At 41.0% G+C, this 18,992-nt stretch overlaps 1 protein-coding gene across 6 annotated transcripts in view; it reads right to left on the minus strand.

Annotated features, from left to right (window-relative positions):
- The window catches only part of LOC126998526 (mucolipin-3-like), a 27,351-nt gene extending 9,598 nt beyond the window's left edge, over positions 1–17,753 (minus strand). The window contains exons 1-10 of one of the 6 annotated variants that reach the window (XM_050860274.1): positions 12,285–12,703; positions 7,671–7,881; positions 7,259–7,358; positions 6,763–6,954; positions 6,354–6,507; positions 5,494–5,684; positions 5,025–5,141; positions 4,774–4,872; positions 4,354–4,503; positions 1,136–1,156 (exon numbers count right to left, since the gene is read on the minus strand). In XM_050860274.1, the coding sequence (XP_050716231.1) occupies positions 1,136–1,156; positions 4,354–4,503; positions 4,774–4,872; positions 5,025–5,141; positions 5,494–5,684; positions 6,354–6,507; positions 6,763–6,954; positions 7,259–7,358; positions 7,671–7,881; positions 12,285–12,570 (1,521 nt within the window). In that variant the 5' untranslated portion in view covers positions 12,571–12,703. Of the gene's footprint in view, positions 1–1,135; positions 1,157–4,353; positions 4,504–4,773; positions 4,873–5,024; positions 5,142–5,493; positions 5,685–6,353; positions 6,508–6,762; positions 6,955–7,258; positions 7,359–7,670; positions 7,882–12,142; positions 12,261–12,284; positions 12,704–17,245 lie in introns of those variants that run through there. The other 5 variants (XM_050860278.1, XM_050860273.1, XM_050860277.1 and 2 more) reach the window with 5 other exon arrangements.
- Between the last annotated feature and the right edge of the window lie 1,239 nt (positions 17,754–18,992).

Raw genomic sequence — 18,992 nt, forward strand, 5'->3', positions numbered from 1 at the left:
TTGTGATAAATATGTTAAATGGATATACACTACAACAGTGAAAACCAGCAAAACAAAACAGAAAGATTAATAACTACATAAATTCATGAAAAATTGATAGAAATGTTACATTTAGTGGCATATAAGATGCTATTTTCAAAATTAACCTTAAAATCACTCTACGTTTTACATAGCCAGCAAAATATTTGTTTAAAATGATGAAGCACTGGTTACTTGTAGTATTGTGTGTTTTGGCATTGTGGTCATGATAGAGGGGAACAGCGCTCATCCAGCCTAGATCAGCTCATACTATTTACCTCAGAAATCAGAGAGGGTACGCAAAAACTAAAAACAAAACAAAAACTCTGAATTACAAGAAAAGTAAAGTGCATAAAAGCAGTTCTGTAAAATCAAAGAAAAATTCAGGAAAAGATTCAGAAAACACTTGAATGACTTAACACTGATTATAGGCAGTTTTCTGTGTTTTAAATAAATCTGATCTTTGGTAATTATTAGTTCTGAGTTTTTGTGTGTGTTTATGTCAATCAGAAAAGACTTGAATGACTTATCACTGATTTTAGGCAGTTTTCTGGGTTTTAAATAAATCTGATCTTTGGTAATTATTCTTTTTTTTTTTTTTTTTTTTTTTAAATCAATCAACCCCACCCAAAAAATGCAGCTTAAAACTAAATAATAACCTAGCCCCACCAAATTAGTAACCTGGCCCCACCTACCAAGTCCCACTGAATTAGTAACAAGCTCCACTAAATCAGTAGCTTCGCAGCTCAGTTTGCAGGACCAGCACCTCGGCTCATGGGAAATGAAATTATTAAGCTTAGTGAGTAAGGGGTGTAGGTGGGTGGTAGCTCCAACTGCAGGCTTTAGAAAATTTACCTCGTTTTTGCTTTCCCAAAATATTTCAACCTAAATTTAGGGTACATCCTGTGCCTTCTTGTTTTACCAACATGTGGTTCATAGCATCAGTAGACTTTCTTGGACGGGGCCAGGTGGTCAACTCCAGCCCATTAGTGGCGGACAAGTATTTTTATTAATGGCGCATCTCATATGCCAAAAAATTCAGTATATATTAAATGAGTGAACAAATACACACATATGCAGAAAATTAATAGTGATGCCTAAAAACATGCATACCTACCACATCCTCATGATGTAACAGCTGAAAAAAATAGAAAACCTTAATAGATAATAAAGTCATCAATCAATATGTTTGAGGGTTGATTCTGTATCATAAGAAAACCCATCCTTCACTTATACTTTCATTCTTGTATGGTCTTCCTCCATCAACTGAGCAATACACTTAGCAAATACACACAATTTATATTAAGCAACAGCTAGTGGAACCAATTTGGGGATGCTGTTATCAGTGCCCCACTGAAACAGTCCAAGTGAAACACTCGTGTAGTACCATCAAAATAGGTCGTGTAGTACTATCAAAATAGGTCAAAGAAAAATAAGAAAATTAAACATGCTAAGAAATACTTATTAAGTATAGGGATGTACCGATGGATCGGTATCGGTGGTATCGGCACATTTTAAGAGTATCGGTATCGGCTGATTTTCTGCCGATACTACCGATACCTGAAGGAGTTTTGTATGTTGCATGTCACTCGTTGCAAATAATTTTGTTCAACAGAAATTGGATTTTCTAATTTGTTGAAAAAATATTAGAAAAGTGTAATTATCCAGTATCATGATACTACAGTCATCCCCCGCCGTTCGCGGGTATTTCGTTCCCGGACTTCGGCGCGATGCGCGAAACCGCGAACGGCGGGACTATAACCCTATGGGAAAATATGCATTTGGGGAAGTCACCTCTGACACGTCATATAAAACATGTTTTTTTCGTTCCCAAAAGTAGCCCAATTTGCGATAAGTAGCCCAATCTGGCAACACTGCAGTGTGGCGGCGCGTGAATTTTTTTTTTTAGGATAATGTTGCTATGAGAAAATCTCGACCAATAGCAGTCGTCCCTGAGTGAGCTGCTGGCCAATAGGAAAGCATGACGTCACAGTCTAACCGTGACGTCACTCAGGAGCAACCTAAAGGCGGTGTCACACTAGCACTTTTTCCGTCAACTTTTTCCGTCGTTTTTCTGAAAATCGTGGATATCTTGGCTGCGGCCTGTCACACACGAGCTAAACAAGCCAAAAAGCGTGCATGGATGCGCTCATGGTTGGCTCGTCGGGAAAGAGAAAGTGTGTACCACAGGCTGTTAAAAGAGCTGAGTTTAGAGGATCATGAGACTCTGAAGAATTGGATCAGGTTGGACAAGAGCCAGTACCACAGACTTCTGGAGTTAGTGACACCTCTTATTGCCAGAAGTGACACCAGGATGAGGAAGGCTGTCACTGCAGGAGAGCGTTTGAGACAGGTTGAAGCCACGTGGAAAGTCTCGGTCTTGGTCTTGGAAATGTAAACAAAGGCGGAAATTTGCAGGCGGAAACGATCCTGATCGTCTGACAAATTCATGCGATAAGTTCATGCGGAACGATGAAAAATCGACGGAAATGGCATTAATCGACGGAAAAAGTGCTAGTGTGACACCGCCTTAACGTCCATTGCCCCGCCTCCCTCCTCTCTCCCTTCCCCCCTCCTCTCTGCCTCCCTCCCTCCTCTCTGCCTTCCTCCCTCCTCTCTCCCTTCCCCCCTCCTCTCTGCCTCCCTCCCTCCTCTCTGCCTTCCTATTTAGCGTCAATGCATCCGCGTATCTGAAACTGGGGCCGTATAGCGGGGTCACAATTAGTTGACCGCGAATACGCGAAACCGCGATGGGTGAGACCGCGAACGGCGGGGGGTGACTGTACGTAGTTTGGAATTTCCCGTGAATTAATTTTCATCACTTTAAACGATAAGATTCATATTACTTTGAATACAAGTACATAATACTTGGTATACAGTATAGCATTTGGTACTGCGGACGCATACAATACAGGTTTAGTAGCTTCGGTGCAGGATTGGCGGAACCCCTTCACTCGCCTCATTTGCCTGCCTCAGTCAGTCAGACAGTCGCCTCGCAACAGGGCACGCTGCCAGGGCTGCCTAAATGTAGGGCAATTAAGGTAAAGCTAACCTTGCTGAGTCAACTAGACCTCACGAGGCGCCTCCTCCCTCACCCCTTGTCGAAACTCATGGGGGTGGGTGTTAACACTTGGGTTAACCATGCACTGCTGCCTCGCCGCGCCATATAAGGTTAATATGCGCTTCCGTGGTGCAGTGATCAGCACATCTGGCTACGGATCTATAGACACCTTTTTTCAGGCCACCACTGGTTACTTTTTTTTTCTTCCCTTCAATGGTGGAAAAGCAAGTAGTGTTTTTTTTTCTTAACATTTGATATTGCCTTTTAGCTGCTAGAATTGTTGTATAAAAAAAAAATGCACTGGTATCGGTCAAATATTGGTGTATTGGTATCGGTATCGGTCAAAATTTTGGTATCGGCATATCCCTAATTAAGTATAAGGAATAAGGTGGGTAGGGAAGGACAGGAGCTAGTACTGAGAACAACTAGTGAACTTTGTTGCTAATATATAAAATATCAAATAGAACCATAGCCCTTACCTTAAAATTCAACATTGTTAACCAATGTTCTACAATGATTCAATAACTTATAGTACTTTAAGGTTTGTGACAAAGAAGAAATTAAGAGAAAAATGCAGAGTATAAAACTGAAAAACAGGAATAAATTAGGAAGAGGCACGAGCAGGTTATATCATGCATGGAAGTGATAGAAATAGACAACCAAAGTAACAAGGTGGCAACCCAGGATCTGTAGGTGGAGAGATTAAAATAGAGCATTTGCCAGAGCAAGATGGAGTACACTAACATCAGACTGAGAGAGGTGGAGAACACTAGGCATGGCCATGTCCTGCAGTGGACTAGTAATGGCTGAAGATGGTGATGAGATGCAACCAACCCATCCTTCTCCCTCCTCCACAATATTAACAGCCTCGTACAAATCCTCGGTAAGTTTAATACACAATGATATCTCTGTGAATATAAACTGTCATTATGATATCATAAAATTTTCTTCCAGACCAAAACCCATCTATTCTTTAAAATCATTTCACATAGCTTACATATTATGCTTGTTTGTGATACCAACCTGTACTTGAGTGGATATTTTTTATTACTTTTTTTCTGCCGTGTGTGCATGGGTGTGTACATGTGTGTAGCTTCAGTTCTTAGTATTTTCCTTTAATTTGGATTAATTATTCCATTAACTTTTAAATAAGACAAGAACTTTTAGCTATCAGATATTTACAAGAGGGATGATGAGTGCCAACAAACCATGTGCTTTGTCATGGCTAGTCACATTTTTCATGTAAGCAAAGAAATTGGGTGAAGATGACTCACCTTACTCTCCAGGCCAATTTTGAGGAAGGAGCCCAAGATTATGAGGATGTCGTTGATGCATATGAGCAAATACCACAAGTTGACAAATTCCATGCGTTCTTCAAAGCTCAATTCCTTCCCAAAGTGTCGGCTGAAGAACGTCTCTGTTGTCTGGAGGAAGAAAACATTTGTTGACAGGAAAATCTCTGCAGAAATCTCATATCTGACTTTATTTTTGGTCTGTTACATTTCCTTTAATACATTACAATAAAGACTTTAATTTTTCTTACTAATCAAATGTATATCTATCTATCCTGCAATTCTAAACAGAAAGCATTAAACAATAACAATACATTACATCTATTAATGACACCCCTTTATCTGTCATGTGTCTTGAGACTTTATAAACAAACCACTACTGTCCCCCGAGACCTGACCCACCTTCCTGAGCAGCTGTGCGCGGTACATGGCACGCACACACATGATGAGGGAAATGATGCAGATGATGATGCTTGTAATGTTGATGACCATCCGCCACACCTGAAAATGAATATCCCAGTCATATCATTACTGCAGAGCTGTTATCCTGCATTTCTTAAGTTACAGTAAGGCATAAAAGTAAAACATATGAATGCAAGCTCTGTTACTGTATACAAAAGCAATATTAACACACAGGCATGAAGCTTTACTACCTTGAGTGTGTGTGCCTCAGAGACCAGCATAACTGAGCCATGACACTCCAGCACCTGTGCCCCCAAGTCCAGGTCCACAACCATTTGCCCGTCATGATCATGGTTGTTGAACACTATCTGCAACAGTGATAAAATTAGGTGGCAGGCATACAAAACTTCAATTATGAGTGAAGACAACACTGGGATTCATCTATTTGTATGAGGTATTTGCAGGCCAAAAGGTTAAGATTGGATTTAAAGCCATGTGATGAGTAGACATGTGGCAGAAATAAAACAGACAGGTATAGTACAGGTAGAGATGGTAACTGGTGGCAAAATTAATAAAAAGAGAAAAAATAGGGATAGCAGAATGGATGAAAAGTTTGGGAGAAGCAAGCATGACATTTCCTGTGGACTCTCAACCATGACAGCCCTAAATGATGTCATACTGTTAATGTGATTCCTTTGTGTCCAACTCTGCCTAACTCACCTTCCCTGTGAGACCATAGCATTCTGGGGTGTCAAACGGCAGGTTGACTCTCAGCTTTATGGTGCGAAGGTGGAAGGTGAACTCAGTGTTGAGGAGCAGGTCAAAGTTTATGGTGAAGTTGTTCTGTTCCAAGTAGGTTTCAATGGACCAGTCTGTTGCATTGACCTCCTCCACAGGGATATTTATGCAAGCTGCAGTGGGGAGAAAAATGTGAAACTATGAATCTAGCATATTAAAGTTGTTAGTATACAAAATGTATAAAAAGTGATAAAAGAGCAGGTTTAGTACAACAAGCACTAAACTATGAAGTAAATGTGTTTGTGCCTACCTCTTTTTAGCTTCAGTTTAACCCATAAGGGACGCAAAAAATCTAAGAGGTGACTCCGGAGAATGCAAAAAATGGCCGTTTTTCAAGTACATTTTTCATATAAGCTCATATGATATTTATAATACAACAAATAAAAATCAAGGTGAAATAGCTAATAGTAACAATCAGAAATATACAAATAAGGTCTATGTGTGCACATGAGGTAAAAGACTTGGCTTTATGTGCAAATTTCCTTGTGTGCCAAAGCCAAAAATAGGAAAAAAAACTTTATCCATCACAACTAGCCGTGAGACTGCGCCTCCAGCCCAACGTATGCATGTATTTAGACCTAAGGTTGTCCATTAGTGCATTTCAGATGTAGAACAGTAGCGAAGGTCGAGGAAACAAGGGAAACATGAGGAAACGGAGGCGTCCCCAGGCAGGACACTCGTCCTTTAGGTGTTTATGTACTATTAAGTTTTCTCTTACAATATCTGCAGCCTTTCCCACATTCTGTAATGCAAAAAGATGGAAGTCATAAAACTTTACTTACATGTGGTGATGTTGTCACTGAGAATATATGTATTATTGTTGAGGAAGACATGACCGCCAGCATAGTGGGAATTACACAGGGTTGGCAACACTAGTTCCCCATCTTTGTACTTGTAGGAATACGTTCCAATGGCCTTGTCGTTGATGTTGGCATACTGAAAACAGCGATACAGATAAGTGACTGTGGCCATTGATGTGCCTTGAGAAAGCCTGATTATTTCAATGAAATTACTATATTGGCCACCCCTCGTACACAGAGACAGAAGCAATTCTTAAATTTTTTTGCTGTTGGGCAAGGCATGTAGAAATATAATTGTTCAATATAAAGCTACCATTCAATTATGATCGTGACACCACTGAAGTTATGACACAGGTATAAAACACAAAGAAAGCATCCCAAATAAACTTACTGTTATGATGGCATAATCTAAATACGCATAAAACTCTTGCTTTTCGTAAACAGCTAGAGGACCTGTCCCTGGAGGGTACACTTGTATCTCTCTGGTGCTCTCCCAGCCCTTGATGAACAGGTGAGAAAACGAGACCTTGGTGTCCCATAGATAGTCTACATGACTGTACCGCTGCTGAGCGAAGAGGCATAACTGTGGATCAAAGCAAAGATGTTAAGAAAACATACATGTACACCTGCCTTACTATAGATCACGAATGTAATTAGATTTCTCAAAGAACAATTTTATGATTCACATAATTCGGTACACCTGACCACCATAGCAAGACCTTTCATTACACCGAGAATAAAAAAGCTGTGCCAAAGACAGGACAATAATTTAGTGATAGACCCTTTTATGTGGATTGTTAACAAGTGTACACAACTTAGTACTTTTCCTAAGGCTTTTTTTTGCTTGCACAAACCACTTCCTTCAAACATTTTTAAATGGAACTGACCTGTGCTGTCACAACAACTATCTTAAACACTTGAAGAAGCAGTTTCCAGGGAAAGCGTCTTCTAGCATGCCACTTCTCAACAGGATTCATGAAGAAGAACCTGCAAGATAGAGTTGAGCTTAGTGTGCAAATAAAATAAAGAAATCAATCTATAAAATGTCTATGGCAAATTAGCACTAATTGCCATAGTATGTACTCACAATAAAACAAAATATGAAAAAATCATGACTAAAAATGACATTGTACTACTGAACATACTCAGAAAGTCATTTAAAGACCTTATTCAGCAAATGAGTTTGGTGTATTTATGACTTAATGGTTATGAGTTAATGGTGGATGGTTAGTTGTTGAACTTTAAGGCCTCAGTTATTCAGAGTAATAAAATTTGGGAAGCATGCATGCACACACTTACTTGAGCCGACGCCTCATCCTGTTGGGTGTCACATTGGGATGGAGCAGGGCAGTTGTGTTGGTGGTTGTGGAGTCATCCATGGGTCCACCTTCACTGGTGAGGCCAGATGACACAGACCCATAGTGAGATTCTCGGCAGATTCCCTCGGGACCCACCACCTTCACCTCAGGCACTGACTGGCTTTGGAGGACTTGAGCCATGCCCTCCAGCTCTGCCCACAAACCAAACATACAGCCATTAATTTTTCAGTTTCCATGGTCTATAATTTGAAGATGTAGTGTGAGTTGTTCAATAGCCTAGAAACATGTACCAGAGTAGTGATGGTCTTCATGGTCTTTTGCATGCTGCCCTTAATTAGAACGCTGATGTTTAAGCCTTGTGTGGATACCATTACAGCAATCATTGTTTCATACATCATGTTGCAGGCTTCCCTGGCTTGTATTCATTTCTGTAGATTACTCCCAAATATGGTGTAAAAGGGGAATTCAACCCAAAGATCATAGAGCCCACTGACCAAAAAGCTATAAATCTTATCTCTTTACTTTGAGATGCAATTTGTTCAAAATGGGAAATGAGCCACATGTCCATATAGTCAGGGTTGTCATTCACAGACTAAGCTGGTAACAGGTCTCAATTCAGTTACATGAAGTAATTGCTGGTTCAGTATGAAGTCATTCCAGTGATACCCCCATGATCCTGCAAAGGCACTTGGTACCAAAGGCATCGACACGCTTCTCCTAGTCACTATTCAATGTCCATGTCTCACAGCCATATAGCAAGACAGGGAGCACAAGCGTCTGAACCCAGTAGCAGTGACGGGCCAAATTTGTGGCTTTACCGTGTACCAGTGACAGCCCAAATTTTTGCCATGATATAAACTCCCAAAAATAGATGATGTATAAACTGATCACAAATGCGTTGATATATATTATGAAATGGTTTGCGTGAGTGATGATTTTTTTCTCATTTTCTCGCTTAGAGGGGCCTTTAAGAAATATGATCCCTGCAGCTACCGGGTTAAGGAATTGAATCTTTGTCTGCCTGATTAGATAACAACAATGCCATAGTATACTTGTGTTGAGCGAGGCAACATATCCCCCTGGCATATGCTCCCATTCACTGATTTCTTATTTGATTGGCTCATGCTGTCCCCCGTGCTTAACCTTTCAGTGGTCATAATCAACATCAGGGTTGATGTCTAGTAGGTATGTATCTTCAGCCACCTGACAAGGTGAAAAATGGTCCGCCATTCAATAATGTGGTTCAAATGAGACCTCATGTCCACCACTTTGTGTGCCATTCTTTGAGTCACAGACTACCCCTTGATGTCATCGATATAAAACACGTGATTACTAAGGAAAAACGATGAATTTCCATTCTTAATTTTAAAAGGTCCACCCATTAGTAACAGACACCATCAGCAGTAGCCTGTTGAGACACCATACTGCACCTAAATATTTAGCAAAAAAAGATACTGCAGCCTTCATGAGCACACCCAAGAGGCATGGCAGTGAGCATGGCTTGAAAATGTGCAGATCTGGGGCTGTACCATGCACACATGAACGCCTTGAAATAGTAACAAATACTAAGCGTGTGCATAGTGAGGAACTGATGTGAATTACAAATATACGTAGGCTCATCATGCTGTCAAAAGAAGCAATTTAGACACATTTATGTTGTGCACACTGATATTAATTTGTCATGACCCATAACCTCACCTTCACTGACAACAGTGACTGAAGTAAAAAAGCTGGCTTATAGAAATTAAATGTATGGAACGTATAAAAATGTATGTAATACAGGGCAAGCCTTGGTTTCAAAGAACATCCAGGAGGCTTACAAAACAAAGGTCCCTTTTTAATTCACAGCTACAGTGGAAAACATCACCACACACCACTCCACATCTCAATAAATCTTGCATAACTGATATTTCACTGAAAGTTTTTTTCTTTATGCGTACTATCAAATTTCTTCAAGAAAGCTGCAGTCAGACAGGACAAACTGCACAGAAATACTCAGGTTCCACCAAGCTTACTAAATGAATTAAACTGAATAGCCCCCATCCCCCTCCAAAAAAAAAAAAAAAAAAAAAAAAAAACTAGTATACCAAGTACAGTCCATTGATAGTTTGCGCTGTTAAGCAGTTGCTTTAGTCACAAGGGGAGTTTCATATTATCAGCATTATCATAGTGATATCTGCTGATGGTAGACATGACAAGGCACTGAAAGTTATTGGAAAAGTAATATAATTAAAACAGCGACATGTTTTTACATACAGTATATTAAACCACCGAGTATTATTCCGTTATGGACTTTACTTTTTATCACGTATTACTTTATCTATTATGAAGTACTATGTATATGTAAACTAAATAAAAGATTATGCAAATGCTGAATAAGTAAATAAGGACTGTATAGATTTTTTCCAAGATAGCCTATAATATAAAGCTGCATCTCATATGTACACTAAAAAGTACAGAACAACATTACAGCACAAACAAACTAGGTATAGGCTTGAATACATCTAAGAGCAAAAAAATAATACAAATAAATTATATAGTGTTACACAGGCAGACATGAAGGAGGGAAATGTCATGGAGGAGGAAGGAAGAAAGGAAGGTGAAAGTTTTGTGTATTTGAAAGTAGCTAAAATGTACCATAGTATAAATGTAGCTAGGCTCCTTACTATCTACATTATCTGGCTGGGGATCTTTAAAATACAGCAACATTCAACCCTTTACCCCAAACTGGGACTGTCTCCTAAATAAAAATCAAATAATTGTGATTCTGAGAATGTTTTGTAGAAAAATATATAATTAGCCTCATTGAAATAATTAGAATAGTGACTGTTTACGCTAAAACTAAAAGTGACCATTTCTTACAAGATCACATACTATATACTGATACTAAGGAGTTCATTCACATTTTTTACTGATTACGGCATTTCAAATTGATCTCAATATTCCTCATTGTTCAGTTGCAGTAGTTGGTTATGTTGGATTAATGTTGCCAGTGGGGCGGGGTCATTCAAATGATGCATAACACTGAGGGGGAAGGGATTGCTAGCCTTGGTGATAGTGTGCGCTACATAGGTTGAGGTAGGTAGGGGATGTAGACTGCAGTCCATTGACTCTAACTCGAGCTCTGTGGCTTGGCCCGGGAAAACCCTCATTGTTTACATATCTAGTAATGACCTGTGCATGGTGATCTGTCTCACTGTTAGTCTGTATGTTATCTATTTATGTAATAAGTATATATATATATATATATATATATATATATATATATATATATATATATATATATATATATATATATATATATATATATATATATTCATAATACGACTGCATGGTGTTATGAATGGCTTGGGATTAGAGGGAAAGGCGACTCAGTAAACCTTCCACATCAATTGGCAACGTGGCTCATGTGACGTTGCCGCCTGTTGGACCTTGGCAACAAGCGCCAGGCCGCACCATTCAGCGTTCCAACATAATGGACAACTCAAGTGGATCTCACTCTCGCACCATGCACAGCCATGCAAAAGAGAAAAGGAGAGAGGTAGCGACCCTCTCTGAGGAGAGTAATGGAGTGATGTGGCACCAGCGCAGTCTTGTGGGGAGTCCCTGAGTCGTGTCCAAGGGCTCAAGTTAAAATCGACAGACTATAGTGCTACATAACTTGTCACAAATGTAACAGAACAGAATGGTGGGAAAATTCCAAGATGAATCAAAATTGACAAAATAAGATGAATGAAAGTTGCTTAAGATTGGCTTAACTAACATGTCTTTTTACCACAGTGAGCGGGAGGTGTCTTGTTACCATAATGAATCCCAGTGAACATGAAAATTGGCTAAAACTCCACTTTTCACCAACTTCATCCGAGATGCCAGTTCTCACCAGTCACCATCTCAGCACGCCCCCTACACACCACCACTAACCATGACAAAATGAGTAACAATTAAGTATCAATATAAATCAAATCAAACAAACAGAATCAAAACTAACTCCTAATGAGGGGGAGGGGTTGCTTTCCCACCCCTCAATGCCTCACCACCTCCTATAAGGGGATTTGTCCAGTGACCACTCCAACATTTTTGTGAATTAAAAAAATATTATTGCAGAAACGAGTAATTTGCGACAGACAATACTAAGGAATTTTGAGCATATTGAGATTATCAGAAAAAATAGTGTTGACCACCTGAGTGAAAATTGGTAAAAGACTCGAGTAATGCAAAAATATTTGGTCTGAATGATCTCTCAGTGCAAATCATATCCCATTGATTATTGGGTTAAAAAGTTGCCTTTTCCTCCAATCTTAATTGGGGTATAAATTAATTATGTGCACACTGGGGTAAAAAGACATGCTCATGGGGTGCTGGTGCTACATAATACTTTACAGGGTGGTTGAAGCAATGTTACAGAGCACTGCAGAGGGGTGGGGCAGTAAGCTTGGGTGGTTAAAGTATTACATAATACTTGAAGAGCCTCAAGGTGAGATGGTGTTATCTGGGAAGCCATGAAGTCACTAGCTACTGGCTGCAGGCCAAAAACATCCATCAAGCTACAGGGCGCGGCGGCCAGCGCGTGCACACAAAGGGATGACCCACACACCGTCCTCGCTCTCCGTGACCCCAGACCACGACCCGGAGCGGAACCGCGGCGTGTGGCGCGCCGCCCGCTGCCCAGCCACGACCCTGCGCATGGCGGGGGAGCCAGGGGCGTGCGCCTCCTCGGCCAACAGGGGCGTGTCCTCACCCTGGCATGGCAGCTCCCTGCCCAGCGCTGCCTCGTGGCCCACACCTGGCTGCTCGCCCGCCGCCTCCCCCTTCAGGTGGTCGGGCCGCTCGTCGCGCGAACTGCGGCGTCTGTGACACTGTCCATGGTTGGCCGCGTTCATGGCCTGCACGCCTCCTGCACCGCACCGCACCGCTCAGCACGACCACAAGTCCTCAGCACGACAGGGAGGGAGTGTACGCAACCTTTCCTTTGTGGCCGCCGCCGTAGCACTGTTGTTGTTGTTGTGTGTTGACTCAGCTGACTGGTGACGTCACGCCCCCGCCACTCCTCCCCTGCCCAGCCCGCCACCTTCAAAAGAATGATCCATGTCCGTTTCCTCCCTGCACGAGTGTCGTCCTTATACAATGGCTCGCAGTGCAACAAAGACTTGTTGAACAATACTGCATCGATATTCAGGGTTTTGTAATAGTAATAAGTATGTGATTGTGTGTGTGTGTGTGTGTGTGTGTGTGTGTGTGTGTGTGTGTGCCATATGGGTACAGATACACGTGGACATTGAATGAAGAAAGATACCTATATTCAGTTCAAATTTTTATGGTCTAGATTTAAATATCTTCAGAGTACAACTTTTAGATTTCTATGCGGTAAAGAAATCAAAAAAACTGGCCAGCATATTAATAAGGTCAGTAAATACAAAAGTGGTAGTGAGGGAAAAGTTATCAAGAGAACTAAAAACCACACTAATAATTATACGTTTCGAAGCATAGGTCAAGTTAGATTAGGTCATATCTTGCTCTCTCCCCCTCGCGCTCCCTCACTCTCGCTCTCCCCCTCCCTCTTCCTCACCCTCCCATGGAAGTCAGGTGCCAAGTGACTCATCGCAACAAGACTACTTAATAGGATCTTGTGTATCAGCCTTATCAGTCACACCTGGGTGCTAATGTTTGGCCCGGCGTTGCTAATGAACTTCTAACTATCATTTTATCATCCACGAGAACCTCATGATAGATAACGCACCGGACACCGCCTCGGGTAAGGTTTCCTCGTGTTAGGCTAAACGCATGTAGGGGAGACAAAGCAAACTTCCCAGCCTCAAAGATCTTCCCCTCTGAGATAGTACCCTTGATAGTAGGTTCCTGATAAGGGCCAGTAACACCTGCAGCAAGAAGAAGGAACAAGAAGAGGAGCACTACAAATGATGTGATGGCTAGTTTCCGAGTCACGAGTCTGGAAAAACCGGAAGGACAAGACGAGGGGATTTCCTGGTACACTGGGAAACAATGTGTGTGTGTGTGTGTGTGTGTGTGTGTGTTATAATACACTGAATTCGTAATATATTAATTGATAAAGATATGTTCAGCTTCTTAAAACAAACAAACAAAAAAACATGACGCCTTGCTGCCTAGATGCAGTAGTAAGATAAACAAGGACATAAGCCGGCAAGTGGTGCCAAGCGGTCTATAGCTACACATGACAACAGCGGAGAGCCAATTATTCACAGGCTGTCTTGCCAGTCTGTAATTCTATCTAATCTCCATTCAAAAATTTAGATAAAATTTGAATTAACTACATGACTGTCCAATCTTCCATTCATCAACTACATAGTTTTTAAACTAATTGTTACCAATCTATAACCTAAATTAACTTGTTCCCCTCGCTGGGTACTCCTTCAGGCGAGTGTTGTTGAAGGTGACATGCCAGTATGGTTTAGGCGCTGTCAGCCGCAGTCCAAGACTGGCAGTGTGACGTAATTGTTGGGAAAAAAATTCATACATTTCATTCAACACGGTGATCGAGAATGTAACTGTTGATAGCCAATTTCCGTTAAGTGCTGCCGGTAATTACTGACAAATTATTGTACGTGACCGTGAAACGTTCTTAAATCCATTAAGAAACTTGTTAATAACAGGTACAATACATAATTATAAAATGGGAGTTCTGAGCCCATCCCCCTCCACTGTTCCCCTGCCGAAGCCACCTCTATGTATACCTCACGCGTGGGCGCATGCAGGGCCCCTTACCGGACAAATTCAGTTTCAGGTTCGTCTCTACGGACTCATTGAGTGTGCTGTGTCGCACCCTGTCGCGATGAATTTTGTTCATGGCGTGTACCCTCCTCGCCGAAGTGTGCATCTTTCATCCAATGGCAATCTCTAGAACACCCGTGGACTTCTTCAGCCGCAAAGGGACCAAGGTGACTAAACTTGGCTGGCGGCTCCAAGCTAACCGCTCGCCTGGCGTTGTGTGGCGAAACGTGAAACTGAAACAGCGAGGCTTCAAAGACGTAACGCCTCCAGCCCATGAGACTTTCGTCCTCCGTCTCCCAAGCGAACGTCGCAAATAATTATTTCAATATATTACCTCAATAGCTCAAATGATTAAATGACACAATATATATATATATATATATATATATATATATATATATATATATATATATATATATATATATATATATATATATCCCTCAGATACTCAGATACGGCCGTGCACATTCACAGGTGCGAACATTTCCGAGTCATGAAACGTTTTTTCCGCAGCAATCCTTCCCCCCTCTCTCTCTCTCTCCCTCTCTTCACACACACACACACACACACACACACACACACACACACAGCTGTCTGATGTGTCAAACCCTCACTTATAAAACCACCCACCCGCCGCCCGGTGAGTCCCGGGGTCGGGACAGCAGCGTGTCCCCTGTGCTGCCCCGAGGACGCGGCGCCCCGCAATAAGCGTGTTATTTGGTGCACGACCAGCAGGTGTTTATTACCTGCCAACGAGATACTTCCGGCACCGACGTAATGAGGAAAACGGGCGGGCGGTGTCTCTCTCTCTCTCTCTCTCTCTCTCTCTCTCTCTCTCTCTCTCAAACTGTCTGTCTGTCCATCTATCTGTCCGTTTACCTTATCCTTGTTACGTGTTGCCTACATCCTTGCCTTATATTATTTGGTCAGACAATTTCGTCTCAAAATTGCATACAAGGTTATGACAATGAAAGGCTATATATATATATATATTTTTTTTTTTACGCTTGCCATATCTAATCTTTATATTCCCTGAGCGTGAATAGACAGATGCCCATGAAAGATTAAAAAAGAACAAAGAAAAAAAAACGTAAGAATGACAAACAACAAAACAGTCTCTTCACCTTTACAGAATTCGGTGAAACAAAATAAAGAACAGTCCTGCAACGCTCAGCTGCCTCTCTTTGACCTTTGAGCTTGTATGTGATCTACGTCAACCCTTTCTTTAGACTGATTGGGACACCCGGCTCGCCACAACGTAGTACCATCCGCGGGGCTTTCCCAGAGTATTGCTTGTCATGTACCGAAGCAACAAGAAGGAAAGACAAACGCTTCCGTGGGAGGGTGCGGGGGCTTGTCTGAGTAAATACGACACCGCTACACGAAGAGGCAAGGGTAATGTGTTGCTTATAAGGTATGTGCTCCTGTTTCGTGAGCACTTTATTGAATTTAATGTGATTTTTCCCAAAGTTGACATTTACAGAATTTATAAAGAAGAGTCATGCAACGTTGTGAAAAGAATCAGTCATTATATTATTATTATTATTATTATTATCGACTCATTCTTTTTCTTCTTGTTTTTGTTCTTCTTCTTCTTCTTCTTCTTCTTCTTCTTCTTCTTCTTATTATTATTATTATTATTATTATTATTATTATTATTTTCATCATTATTGGCATTTTCTTCTATTTTTTTTATAACTATAACATTTTCCTCTTCCTGGGATAATCCATCTGCTTACCTTTTTTTTCTTCGCGGTTCCAGTCTTGTGTCTTGAAGAATTGTGTTTTATTATTCAAGCTCGATTTCGAAGTACGTGGAAGCGAGCGACAAGGAATGCATCGCTTGAAATAAAAATACTCCGGTTGATTTTTAGTCGCTTTCCCCCCGCCACATATTACGCATTCATCACATTTCCCAGACACGTGCACTGAAACCACAGTGATAAAGCGCAAACACACACACACACACACACATACTTGTATATATCCTGCACTTATGATGTGTCAAAGTCTAAGGTCGGCATTATAAGACACTTTCACTTCTCACATCCGCTATTTCTAAAGGTCAAAGAGGGGGTCAGTCGGGTTCTAATGAGTGTTTCTTCAGGTTCATGGTACAGAAGAAGGGGTCAAAATACCACCAGGATCATAAAACTACCCCTGGAATTGCTCACAACTCCTATCAAAGCCTTGTCAAATATGTGTTATTGGGCGGCGAAATGTCTTATAATACTTATAATACGACCTTTAGTCTTGTCTTGTCTTATCTTGTCTCGTGATCCACTTTTCGAGAGCACAAATCAGCGCGATGGGCTCACAGCGAAGCCTTCCATTATCATATTTTTCTTCGGTTATGAAACGAATTCACTTGGTTTTATTTCGAAAAATGTATGAAATATTTTGTTTACTTTTCCCATTAACATTTATAGCATTAAAGCAACTCTATAGAAATTACCTATATACCGTGAGCTTGTGAAATAATAACAACAATCAAACATGTTCTGTCCTGCCTATAAATAGCACCTACGTATACACCTCAGTTGCTGACCTGCACGAAGATTCTTTTTTGCGTGCACACCCGCTGCTGAACACCCGCTAAGAGAAGCTATATAAGTTGCCCTATCAACCAGAAACTATAGTAATGATAATAATAATAATGATAATAATAATAATAATAATAATAATAATAATAATAATAATAATGTGAATAAAAACACCATTACCTCATCGTCCACCTGCTTTAACCCATTTTCTCTGCTTCCCTCTTATCAGCCACTGGTAGCGATAAAGAGAAGGAATTCCACTTACTTGCAATCTCCTCGGCCAAATCCCTCAGTTGTCTGGTGGTGTCCTTCATGATGCCGAGGTTTACTCAGTCTTCAACGGGAGAAAAATATACTAAACTCCTCTTTAAAAACAACCTCCTTTACCCACCACACGCGACAGTCAACGCAAACACTCCTTCCACCCACTGACACACAAAATACAGTGCTGGGTTGCCACAAGAAAGGCGTGGACGAGCTGCATGCACACTGGCTTCGGTGGACACGTGCCGCCTCTTGCCGTCTCACCCTCTGTAACAGTTATTAGGCTGAACTCTTCCGTTACTATTTTAAGCATCACTTGAGGAGAGGACGTCTGCACGCAAGCCTTGGGAATGGCACACTGACTGAGAACAGCAGCGATGACACCCTAGTACAGTTTCCGCACTATCTCTCAATTGTCATCAGATCAGATATAGATACGAGTGGTCAGTGGCTCCCCTATAGACAATGAGATCGGTGGTCCTTCAGTCACACAAATGCCATGCGCTGCTCACGATGGAGTACGCATGATTTGTATTGCGTGACAACAATAAACTTATCAATCCATCAATCAATGTTTACGAGCATGTTAAGGAGGTTTGCATTGACAATGGTAATACTTTTTCTGAGTTTGAATATATTCCTATGTAGCATTTCTTACTTGAAAGGAACAACCACATCTATATACTCGTAGAAGTCGAATTAGTTTTTAGCGATATCTTTAAGAGCATGTTCTGAGGCTTCACACTGACATTGGTAATACTTTTCTCATAGCTTAAAATTAATATATTCCACAATAGCATTTCTTATTTAAAAGGAACAGCAATTTTTATACACTCGTATAAGTCGAGGTATTTTGAACGATTTCTTATGAAGGTCGAGTTTAGGAGATCCACTTTGTCACGTAGCCTACTACTTTTCTCGGAGCTTATACATATTTTTCAATCGTACTTTTACACGAGATTAACTTTATCCACGAGTCTATGGGGATAATGATCGGTTTTCTAGAGTTGGCGGACACTAGTAACGGCGAGACGAACACTGACAGGCTGACACAAATCCCCTCGTCACGTCTTGATGCCTTTCACGTCTCGCAGTATAGAGGTTTCGTTTCCCCTCTGCGTGGATGAGGCGAGTGGCGGGACTGGTGGGACGAGCCATCGACAGTGAACAACCAGTAAAGGCCAGTTATCTCGAGGGTACATGACCGCTCTCTCTCTCTCTCTCTCTCTCTCTCTCTGACACACACATACGTTTATCATATCATATTACTTGTTTATATTTCGATCTTAAATTCATGATACGTCATCACCTAACACACACACACACACACACACACACACACACAAAGCACCAAAAGGAGGGGTTACCATCTTAAATTTTGATCTGAAGGAAACAAAACGCGAATTTTAGCGTGCAATAAAGTGGTATACCCCTTCAAACATCTAGCCATAAATAGGACAAAGAAAAAACACTGACATCTTCCAAATCATAGTTAACGTAAATAGCACACACACACATATATACACACAAAAAAAAAGAAATACTGTCAGTCGTGAAACCATCAATTACATTTCACTTTCAGCTCGACACAAGTTCAGAGTAACGACTTCGATGTAGCAGAGAATGACAGGATGATGTACAGTAGACATAAGGTGTTGAGGGTACGCAGTGGTCGTGAGGGGGAGTGCACAGTTGCAAGATGATCAGTATTAATTAATGTTAAGCTTCCCCTGAAAATAAAATGCAGA

Source organism: Eriocheir sinensis, chromosome 14 (assembly GCF_024679095.1).
Source record: "Eriocheir sinensis breed Jianghai 21 chromosome 14, ASM2467909v1, whole genome shotgun sequence".
Classification (NCBI taxonomy): domain Eukaryota; kingdom Metazoa; phylum Arthropoda; class Malacostraca; order Decapoda; family Varunidae; genus Eriocheir; species Eriocheir sinensis.